We start from the raw sequence: 13481 nt of genomic DNA, 5'->3' as shown, positions 1-13481 counted from the left end.
GCATAAATACCTGGTAAATACAGGTGTACCATTTTCTTTTTAACCTTTCTACCATATTTTTACCATGTTTTTTCTATGTTTAGAGATACAAATACTTACCATTGTGTTATAATTGCCTATAGTATTCATTACAGTCGCATGCTGTACAGGTTTGTGGCCTAGGAGCAAAAGGTTGTACCATTTAGCCTGGGTGTGTAGCAGACTATACCACCTAGCTTTGCGTAAGCACACTCTATCATGCTTCCACAGAGACAAAGTTGCCTAACGACCTATTTCTCAGAAGGTATTCTCATTGTTAAGTGATACATGACTGTATATGGCATGACTGTGTTTTGTAAAGAAAAAATATATGTGTGGGACTCCAGCACTATGATCAGAACTGTTAGTTATTGGTTGTTACAATGTTAAAATATTTCTGTACCTTCAGATCAGTAGGGATTGCCCCACCCTGGCTGCACTGACTGTTCCCCAGGAACACACACACCACCCATAATGCACAAGTCAAGGGTTATCTCCATTCTGATTGGAGCCCCTGCCAAGCCATATATCACCTGCTCTTAACATCACCCTTGACCTTGTCCCTTTTTGGGGAAGATGAATTCCTGAGAGTGGGGAGGAGAGGAAGGGAAGAGAGAGGAGAGAGATTCACTTAATAAAATGGCCTTAGTATTAGCCAAACTCACACAGATCTCAGAGAAGTTCAGTCATTTCTTCAGATTCTGTCACTGTATTCCAATCCACAGAAAGGTCTGCAGCATGGGAGACTTGAGGTTTGCATCACTGCCTGGTCAACTAGCCCTTTCAGCCACAAGCCTGAGGCCACTGTTCTAATCCCTGAGGGCTCTACCTGTCTCAGGCAGTAGCACCTTCCAAAACTTTCTCCTTCGAGTTCCTGCCTCCTGGCCTTGTAGCTATTAGGATCTTTTAACCCATTTGCTTGCTCCTCAGGAACCTGCCTTGTCTTTTTTGTGGCCTTTGGGTTGGACTACTGCTCATTTTCAGCCATATCTGTTTTGGGTGCAGGATGGGGGCAGGAGACGGTCTGACTCTGAGAGGAAATGGAAAGAGCAGAGGCAGCAGCTACGCACTCTGAAACAGCCAGATCCTCAGCTCCTGCTCACCTCCCCACTCCCGTGTTGCATTCTACAGGGGGTGGAGGACAGAGGCTCCATGAAAGGAGGTGGGTGGGATGACGTGAAGGTTTCCTGCCACGCACAAATATACACAACACACCAACATTTTAACAGTGATCATCTTCAAGTTTATATTTTCTTCTTCTTATCTGTGTCTTCATAATTTGTGTAATCCAGTCATCCAGGAACAATTGTCAGTCTGTGACTGTGGACAGACGTTACCTTCCAGCACTTTAAAGGGTCAGTGAAATTTTAACCATTTGGGTATGAGCATCGACTATAGTCGATAGCCACAGATGAACGCACACAGTGACTTTAGCCAACAGCCGTGATGTGACTTTTCTAATTTTTCATTTATCAAAATAAAATTGTGAACATTTAAAAATAACATAATGAAAACATATATGTATATGTTACTTATTCTGAGTGACATTACAAGTAAAGCTGCCTGTAAAGTAAAACAAGCTTTCAGTGCTTTAAAGCTTTCCTCATCACACAAGAGCAAAACGCACTCGTGGGTCAATGCACAGCACACACTATCATGCGGATACGAGTGCCAGCCGTGGGCAAGATTTCACGGCCGGTGAGCGCCGTACCGAAGTTGTTAAAGATGATTTAGAAGAGGAAGAGATCCCATCTGATGTGGGAATGTATCATAGATAAAAAGGGAGAAAACAGAGTCCATAAAAGGAGGACTGGAAGGCCGGTTGACAGAATGTAGCCACAGCAGGACTTTGGAGACAACAGGACCAGACTTGTTCGATGTCTGGGACTTGAGCCAGCCACCCAAATTACCTTTGTCTTTTAAATCTATTTTCAGGAGATTGAGGCACTGGAGGCAGTTTTACAAGTGGGCATAGTAGAGGGCCACCAGGAGGATGATTTAAAAAGATTTAAGGAAGACTCCCCTCCTCCCCCACCTGCCAAGCCCAATAGTGGTTGTTCATGAATAACGGGCAGTTCAGCATTTGGTTCTCTACAGATGCTAAGTAGACACACAGACTATCAGCCATGAACGTAAATGCAGAGGTCAGTGTTCCACTGAATGCAGTATCTCCTCAAGAACATCCCCAAGACACTTCCGAACCTGCTTAAACATGGGCAGTTTTGAGGAGCACACTGGCTTGCAACATTATTGCTTGTGTTTCTGAACAGCTCTAGTCACTCAAAAGTGTTACTAATTGCAATGTCTACCCATCAGAACTAGTTCTGCCCTCTGGGTCTACAGAAAACAAGCCTAAACACTCTTCCACCTTTTCCAACATTGAAAGCAGCTATCATGTTCAACTGAGGCTGCTCTGCTCCAGACTAAACAAATTCTGCCCCTCACTCTTTCCTCGCCTTCCAGAGTCCGCTGGTTAAAAGGGCAAAAACCTGACTCCAACACCTGCCACTCCCAGAAAGTGAGAAGTGGGTGGGCTCACGTATTTGACTCAGAAGAAAGTGAGGGAGCCTGGAGGAAGCACGGTTGCAATAACAACACGATTTACTTTCCAGTTTCCACAAACCAGCTAGGCAAGCACAGTCCTTCAGAAAATTAATTTAAGATTTATATCTGTCTAATTAACAAAGAACTTCTTAACATAATAATTTAATATCAAATAAGATTTCCACAAAACTCCAGTGGGCGAGAAAACCCATTTGAGTAGAACATGCTTACTAAATTGGCCAATAAATACATATATTGCCCCCATTGTAAAGGCCATATGCATTAAAGACTGAGATCTTTCTAAGAATTAACATATTATTATAAAATGAGGCATCTTTACTGAAGTGCAACACAGACAGGAACAGAAAATCCCATTTCCCAGGCCCCTAGGTCCAGGAGATGTAAATGTGATGTGGCATTCACAGCTGGAAGCAGCACCCCCACGGACAGAGACGCCGAGATTCAAAGAAACACAACATGTGTTGCCTCACAAATCTGGTTATGAAGAAAGATCTGGGTGTGGCCAAATATTTATCCTTGAGATAATATTGTTGCAAGACTTCCTCCCCACAGAACAAATTCCCTCCTTTTCTACTGCCATGGCAGGAAGATTGCTTTGAGCAGGGGTCCTCAAACTTTTTAAACAAGGGGCCAGTTCACTGTCCCTCAGACTGTTGGAGAGTGCGCACTGTGGGCCCGGGACGAGTTGGCTGCTAAGCAGGACAGGCAGCGGTGGCAAAAACACCCAGAGGGCCAGATAAATGTGCTAGGCGGCCTGCATGTGGCCCTCGGGCCATAGTTTGAGGACGCCTGGCTTTGAGGATTTGTTCTCTTAGCTAGTACATGCAGAAAACCAGGAGCTATTTTTCTCTTTAAAATGTTGGAAAGAAACTCTTTCTCTTCTTCCATATGACTGACACTTTCTAAAGCATTCTTAAAGTCTCAGACAATACAGCCTGAGGGAATGAAGGGGAAAACATGAGAAACAGTAAAATGTTTCAACTCACAAAATCACTACAGCCTGCTGCACAAGGCAAAGGGTCTCATTAAGGGAAAAGAAGACTGAGGTGCCGTATATGTCAAAGCAGTGATTTGGATAATAATAATTGACACACTTGGAGTACTTACTCTGTGCCGGGCACCGCTCTAGGCACTTCATATGGATTAACTCACTTAGCTCTCAGAATAGCCCTGCAAGGTGGGCATTATTCTTATCTCATTTGACAAGTGAAGAATGGGCACAGAAATGTTAAGCAACTCATCTAAGGTCATGTAGCTACCGGGTAAGTGGCAGGGCCAGAGTCAAACTCTGGAGATTAGGTCTCAGAGCCTGTGCTCTCACCATTTTCCTACATTGCCTCCAGGTGCGTATTCTGTGTGTCATGTAACATATGATAAGTGTCACATGATACTCATTTTGTTTCAATACCATCCAGCTGTATCATTGACTTTAAACTTGTTCCTTCGTGGCCAGAGAGGTCCAGCCTGGCTCTTAATTCTCCCCAGCAGATCTGGCAGCATCCTGGCCAGGGCCCAAGTCAAGGCCCACAGAGACTCTTTGTCACCAGTGGGTGGCAATGTTGTCACATGGAGCCATTGGGGTGTAGTGAAGGCCTAGCACCTTCCCTAAAGGTGGAAATGCCTCACTACTTTATGGATAGGTCGTTCTGGGTAGCCCCAAGAATGCAATTTCTCTGCTGTTCCCAAAGCATCCAAAATAATCCTGCAGAGGAGAAAGAGATCTGAATTAGGAGAATGCCCCGGAAACTAGTCACTGAAGTGATTCTTCCCCTGTGATATCTCTGGTATGTCTCAATCATAAATAGACATTTGTCTTCTCATTGGGACATGTCTTTCTTAAGGACAGAGACTCTACCACTTTTTTAACTACAATTTTACTAGCCTATGGTAGATGTTGGGTAAATGGATGAATGAATAAATTTCAGCTCTTCAGAGGCAATCAATTCCACTCCCAGGAATAATCTAAGAAAGATCTGCAGAGTCCTTTGTACTTGCCCAAAATGAATACAGACTTCACTGTTGACTCTAGGGTGGGTTCAGTCATCTAGGGATCCTCAGAATAGAATAAAACAAAGAAAGCCTCCCCAAACCAGCCTGGTCTGGACTCTTGAAACTGCAATACCCAGTCTGTCCACTGACTGGACCCTTCCACAAAGCGGTCACAGCTTAAGCAGAACAAGTGTCAAACTGACCTCTGGGTAATTTCAATAAAATGGGCCCAGTAATTGATGCAGTCAAGGGCTTTTCCATAGAACTCCGAAATAACCCAAAGGCAGAGCCACCATGCAAAGAAAGCTCTAGAAATGAAGCCCTTGTTTGTGTGAAATCTGAGAAGCTCTGAGGAAAGTCCTCTAATACAAAACATTTCTAATGGCCTGTCATACATTCGAAATCACAGTATTAATGCTAGGCCTTTAGGATTAGATAATCTGTGATACATCCAGAAACCAGTTAGGCTTTTTGACCATGAAAAATGATTGAAAGAGATGATTCAAGAATGTCAATCCTTCTAATTTTTAGGTAAAAATTAATAAAAATTTAACACATATACCTGTGTTGTTTTTTTTTTAAATCTACTAGAGGATTTATAAAGGTCAGAATTAGCACAACACATACTTTTTTTTTCTTTTTTGGAACTTTATCAAATATCAAGGAGTTGTTTTCTTGGTTATGGACACATTAGGTTCTATATCTATCCTTTCAGTAGTAGCATATTAAAGCTAGTAAGCCCCACTCCTCACTTACTATTTAAGAAGAAAGGAAACTCTTGATTTACTTTGATGAGTATAAAAGAATATAAATTCATTATACAGAATTCCAAATATGTAGAAAATTCTGAAGAATAGTCAAGAGGTTATCTCTGTTGACTTTGATGCATGTTTTTACAGTCTTTTACATATTTCACATACATATATGCATATATAATTTTTTATAAAATATAATCTACATCTCTTCACATGTTTCTTTCTTCCTATTTCTTCATGTCTTTTCCATTTTCTCTACTTTCAGAGCCTCCCATTCTGTGTGCATCCCAGAATCTCTCTTTATGCACCTATGCATAAGTCTATCTGTTTGAGCTTTCACATAGTTAGAGAGGTCAGAGCCATTCAAACCATGCTTCTCCCCTAAGCAGTAGGGAAAGAAAGATAGATGATAAATAGGATAGATAGATAGATAGATAGATAGATAGATAGATAGATAGATAAGGAAGGTGAGAGGGGAGGATCTATGTGTTGTTTGTTTATGTAGATCTTTTGGATATCTTAAGTGGCTTTGTGGTCTTTAGTAGAAAAAAGTTTCCTATCTCCTCCTTAGAGTCCATAGGAACCATCACTCATCCTTCTCTTTGTACCTGTTATTTCTACATCACACTTCCTTATTTCTTCAGAAAGTCTTTGAACAGTCTCCAAGTTTAGGCACAATTATTTGCATTGACCACAATTTAGATTGGCTGTTTCTACACACCCTCTAGGGGAGCTCCTTCATTTCCTATTTCCTAATCGCTCTGTGGTTAAGTATCCTATCGCAGGGCTAGAAGGAACTCTGAAGTACATTCTGTTCTGCTTCACAACTCTTCCCTTCCCTCTAACTTGTGCTTCATTCTGTGTCTGAATTCCTTGCCAACAGGCTTCGTTGGTGGCCATCCAGCCAAAATTGGCCATCTCCAATGACAGGAAGATCACTGCCTCTTGACGTGACCCAGACCATTTTCATAAATGGGGAGGTGGTCCCTAGAAAATAGTCAAGTTAAGGTTATCAGCAGGATAAAGGAATACTGGGCAATTCAACCACCCTTCAATTAGCTCAACTGGGTATTTTATGTTATCCTATGGCTATCCCTATTAGATATGATCTTATTAGAATCCTTTTAGCAAGATATTTTAGGGATCCTAATTCTATCAGGCAGTGCATTCATTATTTCTCTTATCTGCATGTATTCCACAGTGTGATAAATGTGCCTTACAAATTGCACTCAGTGAACACATTGTAAATATATTTATATATATTATATAACCACATGATATAACATATAAACAGACTATGAACACAGAGCTCCTCAACCCACCCCCAGGCTCTTCCTTCAGAAGTGATACCACCGGCATCTCTGGATGTGGTCATACAACCAGATACCAGGCCCATCTTTGTTAAGTCTGGGCCCTATTTCTTTCTTTCTTTCTTTTTTTTTTGAGACAGAGTCTCACTTTGTTGCCCAGACTAGAGTGAGTGCCGTGGCGTCAGCCTAGCTCACAGCAACCTCAAACTCCTGGGCTCAAGCAATCCTACTGCCTCAGCCTCCCAAGTAGCTGGGACTACAGGCATGTGCCACCATGCCCGGCTAATTTTTTCTATATATATTAGTTGGCCAATTAATTTCTTTCTATTTATAGTAGAGATGGGGTCTTGCTCTTGCTCAGGCTAGTTCCAAACTCCTGACCTCGAGCAATCCGCCCTCCTCAGCCTCCCAGAGTGCTAGGATTACAGGCGTGAGCCACTGCACCCAGCCTGGGCCCTATTTCTTGTGCCCAAAGATATTAGTGAGCCATCTTAACAAAGTGTCTAGACTGCTGGGTAGGTTTCTAATGGAGAGTTAATGTTCTCCTCAAAGTATGGACTCTTTATCTAGTCATCATCTAAGACAGACTTTTTTTCTCTACATGTCCCAGATTTCTAATGCTTTCTAAACACAATAAAATATTTTCAAAAGTAGCAGCAGTAGTAACAAAGTATATATACTGCTTATTATATGCCAGGCCCTGTTCTGAAAGCACATAGGATTAAATATTAACTCATGTTTCCCTCACAACAAACTTATAAGCTAGGTAGGAATTGTCATAATCATCATCATGGCCATTTTAAAGAAGGGGAAACTAAGGCTCAGAGAGGGAAACTGGCCCAAATTCACACAGCCGGTCAGTACAAACCTGCATTTATACCCACGTTGCCTGGCTCCATAGTCCTTGCACTTATCACAGAAGTGGCCTTTGATCCTGACACCCCTCATCGCCCACTTCCAGCCCCCAGGGAAACATGCAGGTGCATCTGCTTTAAAAAGAAATTACTATGGACAAATTAGGGAGCAACCACTCACTTTACAAAACAGTTTGTCATCACAAATGAATCATTTGTCAATAACAAGTTCCTCCCGGGATAGGTCAACCAGTTAAAGTTCATTAATGACATCCCAGAAATACTGGGATACAGAAACCAAGCCAAGGCCAGGCGCAGTGGCTCACGCCTGTAATCCCAGCACTCTGGGAGGCCGAGGCGGGCGGATTGCTCGAGTCAGGAGTTCAAAACCAGCCTGAGCAAGAGCGAGACCCCGTCTCTACTATAAATAGAAAGAAATTAATTGGGCAACTAATATATATAGAAAAAACTAGCCAGGCATGGTGGTGCATGCCTGTAGTTCCAGCTACTCGGGTGGCTGAGGCAGGAGGATTGCTTGAGCTCAGGAGTGTGAGGTTGCTGTGAGCTAGGCTGATGCCATGGTACTCACTCTAGCCTGGGCAAAAAAGCGAGATTCTGTCTCAAAAAAGAAAAGAAAAAAAGAAACCAAGCCAAAGTGTTAGGGCTATTTCCAACTAAAGATCAATGAGAACTGAAAGGATCTCTGGCATAATGTTCACATTAGTAGAAAAATACAACTGAAAAAACTTGTCTTACAAACATGTCTTTTCCCTGAACAATGGCTATGCTTAGGAGAAAAAAGAAACATGCGTGTGAGAAGTTGTGTAAGCAGAGGTGCTTAGCACAGCCTCTCACCAGGGTCTCCCTGTGAGCTCAGCCTCTCAGGCCTTCCTGTGCTCCCTTGGACTCACGGACCCACAGTGCTGTTGTTGCCTTTGACGGTGCTATTAGTCAGTTCAATCATGCACAAAGGTGTAATACAGGTGGCTATTCAATTCAAAGGAGCTGCATACAGCTCTGTTTCTTCCGGACATTCCATCTCATGACGCTCCAGGTGGTTGAAATGAAGGTGCTTTCATGCAGTGACAACATGCAGAGATGAAGCCAGGTTGAAAGAACACAGTAGGGACATTGAAGAACTCCAGACTAACACCGATGAGAAGCCATTACCACCTGTGCAGCTGAAGGAATGTGGGAGGGGACAGTGTTATCAGGAGCCCAACAAGAGCAGAGGAAGAGCATCCCGGTGGGAAGGAGGCAGCTACTGCTAAATGCTGCACTAGGAGAGGGCAGGAAGAAGTGCCCCGTCTCTCTCCTCCCCCCCAGCCTCCTGCCTCTCACAGGCAAGAGAGAGGGTGAGGGAGCCCAGGGGATGCAGCCAGGAGGCTTCAGCCCTCAGGGCACAGAGCAGGGCAGGAAAGGGTGGTGAGTACATCTAGAGGACTGAGGATGATTGCTCTTCATGCAGAATCAACATCAAAGGTGGGTAAACTGAGTCACTGAGAGGAAAAGTAATGTTTCAGATCAAAAAGGGCAACCCAGAACCAAGACGAGGGCCCACTTCCCTCTCCAGTCTCACTGATTTCTAGAAGCCTGAATGCCTAGAGAGAATCATAAAATCTCAAAGGGCATCTAATGCCTCAGGCTCCTTTGCAGTACAGTTGCTGTACCAAAGGCCCACAGTGGTCCACCTTTCTTCAGAAGTGGTGAGACTGTGCGTGATCAGGATGATTCAGTCTCCTGCCTGGATTCACTAGAGAAGTTTTAGTGAATCACTTGTGTGGGTGATGACTTGGGTGTTGTTATTTTTTCAGTGAACTCGCTCCACACGGTAACATTGTGTCTGTTTGGTGCACAAAGGTGACTCATCTGAGGAAGTCGACCTGACTATGGTTTATCAGGCAGCATCTAATGGAGATGTCAATGCTCTGACTGCAGTGATTCGGGAAGACCCTGCCATCCTAGAATGCTGTGACAGTGAAGGTGAGATATTTATGCATTTCGAATCCAGAATGTTCTGTTCTATCGTTTTAGAGATGGTGTTCAGAGATGAGCAATGTTCAGAGATGAGCAGTAATATATGACCAGCCACTTTGATACTGTAGCTAGGTACAGATACCTCAGTATTTCTTTAAATAAGAGTGTTGAACACAACACTTCAAAATCTTTCCCATCATCTCTTCTAATGAAGTCAGTTAGCTTGAGTTTATTTCCAGTATCTCTGAATGACCAAAGTAGGTAGGCCAACTAGTTAGAAAAGAGTATGGAAAGAACAGGCTGCTCTTGGTAGCAATGGATGTTGAGAAAATGCAACTGTTAAAGGCTTCCCAGAAGCAGAACATGGACTTCTGCTTCTGGGAAGATGAAGTGGATTTACTTTTCCCCTAGTCTTTCTGCTAAATATAACTAAAAACCCTGGACATTATATAAAAATGTAAAAGGACTCTGGAAGATGGAGAGAAAATGACAGGCTGGGACCTTGGGACCCAAGAAATGACACGGTGGTGATTTTTCTGAGTTTTCTTTTTGCCTCTTGTATCCCAAAGTAGGAGCTGAAGAAGCTGGCAACCCAGATATGCCAACAGGTACAGATCAGAGAAGCCTAACAAAAGCTGGCTCTCTGCAGCCAAAGGACCAGGAAAGGAACATCCTAGTAAGACAGAAAACTTTTTAGCCAATATCTCCACTCCAGCCAAATACCACACACACACACATATAAAAACATGGCCCCAGCCCCACCCATTCCTGCAAAGACCCAGGGGGGAGCCTTGACCTCCACTCCGACCTGGCAGGAATGCGGTACCCCTCCCCAACCTGCTGGATGGGGTCACAGAAGGCCTTGTTGAGAGTTAGGACTTTCCCGACCACCCAGCTGTAATGAAGAGTCCCTTCCTCAGATGTCAGTGGAAGCCACATAGGAAACCTGGACTTCTCATCCCACCTTGCAATAATGAGGTGGCACTTCCTTCCCTTCCCCTTTGGAGTAGTGTCAAAGGAAGCCAGCTAAAATAGACAGTTTAAGTAAGACCAGGAGCCTCATAACATGATAACCAGGAAGTCCAAGTTTCAATAGAAAATTACCTATACCAAGAAGCAGGAAGCTCTAAAACTGAATGGAAAAAGACAATCAATGGATGCCAACACTGAGATGATGGAAATGTTAGCATTATCTGACAAAGATTTTCAAGTAGCCATGACAAAAGTGCTTTAGTGAGCAATTGAAAACATGCTTGAAACAAATGAAAAAAATTAGAAAGTATCAACAAAGAAATAAAAGATATAAGGAAGAACCAAATGGGAATTTTTAGTAGTGAAAATACAGTAATCATGATTTTAAAACTCAATGAATAAGCTCAGAAGCAGAATGAGGCTGCTGAGGAAAGAATCAATGAACTTGAAAATAGGACAAAAAGAAATATCCAATGGGAAATAGATAATCTGAATAGCCCTATAACTAAGAAATTGAATTCATAATTTTAAAATTCCCCAAAATGGACATCTTCAGGCCTAGATGGTTTCACTGGAGGTTTCTACAGACTTTTAAGGAATAATTAGTATTGATTTTACATAATATCTTCTAAAAAAAGAAGAGGAGAAAATACTTTTCAGTTATGTTTATGAGCTAGTATTACTATGATATGAAAACCAGACAAAGATGATATAAAAAAATAAAACTACATACCAATAGTCCTCATGAGTATATATACAAAAATTCTTAATAAAATATTAGTAAATAGAATTCACTAATATATAAAAAGAATTCTATACCATGACCAAGTAGGGTTTGTTCTAGGGATATAAGTCTGGTTCAATATTTGAAGGTCAATGTAATTAACCAAATTAATCAGCTAAAGAAGAAAAATCACATGTTCATATTAATTGATACAAAAAAAAGCATTTGACAAAATTTAACACACATTAATAATAAAACATCTCAGAAAAATAGAAATAGATTGGGCATAGTGGCTCATGCCTGTAGTCCCAGCACTTTGGGAGGCTGAGGCAGGAGGATTGCTTGAGGTCAGGAGTTTCGGGATGCAGTGAGCTATGATGGTGCCACTGTATTCCATTCTGGGTGACAGAATAAGACCCTGTCTCTGAAAAAAAATAAAATAAAATAACCAGAAGAATTTGGACACAAAAACAGACACACAACACAGGAAGATGGCCATATGAAGACTGAGGCAGAGATTAGAGTTATTGGCATTATTGGAGCTGCCACAAGCCAAGGAATACCTTGGAGGTATGCAATACAATGGAGAGTCAGGGAGGTGTTCTCTGAAGAAATTTACCTGTAAGCTAGGATCTCAAGATAGATATAAATTAGCCAGAAAGAACATGTAATTTTATAAAAGTAATATATCTAGAAATTCTTTAGCTTTACTTAATGAACATTTCCGATTCACAGAGCTTCAGTAATTTTCTATTGCAGCATGTTTTTTTCTCCCAATAGTTATGAAGGAAGGAAGGAAAAAAGAACGGAGAAAGGGAGGAAGGAAGGAAGGGAGAGGGGGGAAGGGAGGTAGGAAGAGAAGATGGGAGAAAAAAAAGGAAGGAAGGGAGGAGGGAGGAAGGAAATTTTGCCACTATTTTAAGACATAGCACTTCATGGCTGCTTTTACCCAGTACAGATGCCTGAAAGAGTATTAGAAAGAGAGAGATTTGGAAGGAAATTGGGGTGCTGGTGGCAATCTTTCAGTGAGAACAGCAGTCCTGGGGTTTACCATTCTCAGGGATGTCTGAGGGTCCTAGCTTACAGTTCATCTGCAGAAGAACCGCAATCTCCACATGCATCTCAAATCAAAGGAGATCTAAACAAGTGTCAGCTGGACAAAGGGTTGTGTCTGAGGTTTGGTTTCTTTGCCAGAAAGAAAGTGAAGCACCTGGATTCTGGGTCAAAAGGCTGGCTTGTCCCAGCAGTTCTGCAAAGTTAATCAGTATGTGCAATTTCATCTCTATTTTTATTCAGGAAGAAAACACGTAAAAAACCAATGACTTGGCCTATACTGATTCAGAAAACAGGGAAGCATTTCAGTACAGGTGGCCCCTTTTAGCAAGAATTCATGCAACCCAAGGTTGGGCCACCATCGCTGCCCTTGAGCACCCACCACCTCCAATAAAAGTGTCCTCAACCCATCTGCCTGGCTGGGGCTGCTATCTGAAGGCACTCCAGATTCTGCCTTGTTCAAGCCAAGTCGGGATAAACCTGCCCCTTATGTCCCAAAGTATGCTGATCCCTGAGGCAGTCATAAGCAATTTGTTATCATCTGCCCAAAATGTTTTAATCAGCCAATTATTGCAAAATTATAAAAGATTGGGGGGAAAAGCTAGAAAAACATACAGTTTATATAAATGTAGCAACAATGGTCTTCATCTCCCTTCGGTCCCATACAGTTCAACAGCTGGATTTCTTTTGCAAAGAGCAAAATAAACAAACAGGCAAATAACGTCTGCTCGTCAATTTCATGAGTCAAACGTTTTTACAGGCTTTGGAAATGTCTCGTTCCAGGATGTACGCCCTTGATGCATGCGGTTTCTGGACGGCAAGTGGACACAGTGAAGCTGCTGCTGAAGATGGGAGCCAATATCAACATGCAGGATGCTTACGGCCGCACGAGTTTATGCCTGGCCACCTACTTGGTACGGACTCCTGTCTGTCACAGGGGCTGAGGAGCAGGGGGTGCTAACAGTGTCATTATGGGGTCCCACTTGCAGAAGAGTGTTCTTGGATTTATGCAGCTGGCCAATGAAAATAGAACTTGAAGCTTTACTCCAATCACCTTCAACATTTATACCACCACTTAGTGTTGGTTTCATGGATTTGAGTCATTTTGAGTCTTCCTAAGAATTCTCTAAGGTGGAGGTGATATCATCATGAGAGAGACATTCTTTTCTATCTTAAAAGCATCAGGATTTCCCTTGGGACATGTCTGGACACACTTGGAACTTCTAAGAATACCCTCCATAAGTGACCCTGAGAGGGTGGGAAC

General features: G+C 42.4%; 1 protein-coding gene across 1 annotated transcript in view; it reads left to right on the top strand.

The window, feature by feature from the left end:
- The window catches only part of ANKRD55 (ankyrin repeat domain 55), a 95631-nt gene that overhangs the window by 15916 nt on the left and 66234 nt on the right, over window positions 1-13481 (top strand). Inside the window, exons 2-3 of the mRNA XM_012775663.3 lie at window positions 9352-9474; window positions 13001-13131. Coding sequence (XP_012631117.2) covers window positions 9352-9474; window positions 13001-13131 — 254 coding nt within the window. The remainder of the gene's footprint in view (window positions 1-9351; window positions 9475-13000; window positions 13132-13481) is intronic.

This window comes from Microcebus murinus, chromosome 11 (assembly GCF_040939455.1).
Source record: "Microcebus murinus isolate Inina chromosome 11, M.murinus_Inina_mat1.0, whole genome shotgun sequence".
In the NCBI taxonomy this organism is placed as follows: Eukaryota; Metazoa; Chordata; class Mammalia; order Primates; family Cheirogaleidae; genus Microcebus; species Microcebus murinus.
Note: the sequence above shows the minus strand (reverse complement) of the source record. Positions and strands in the feature narration are given on the sequence as shown.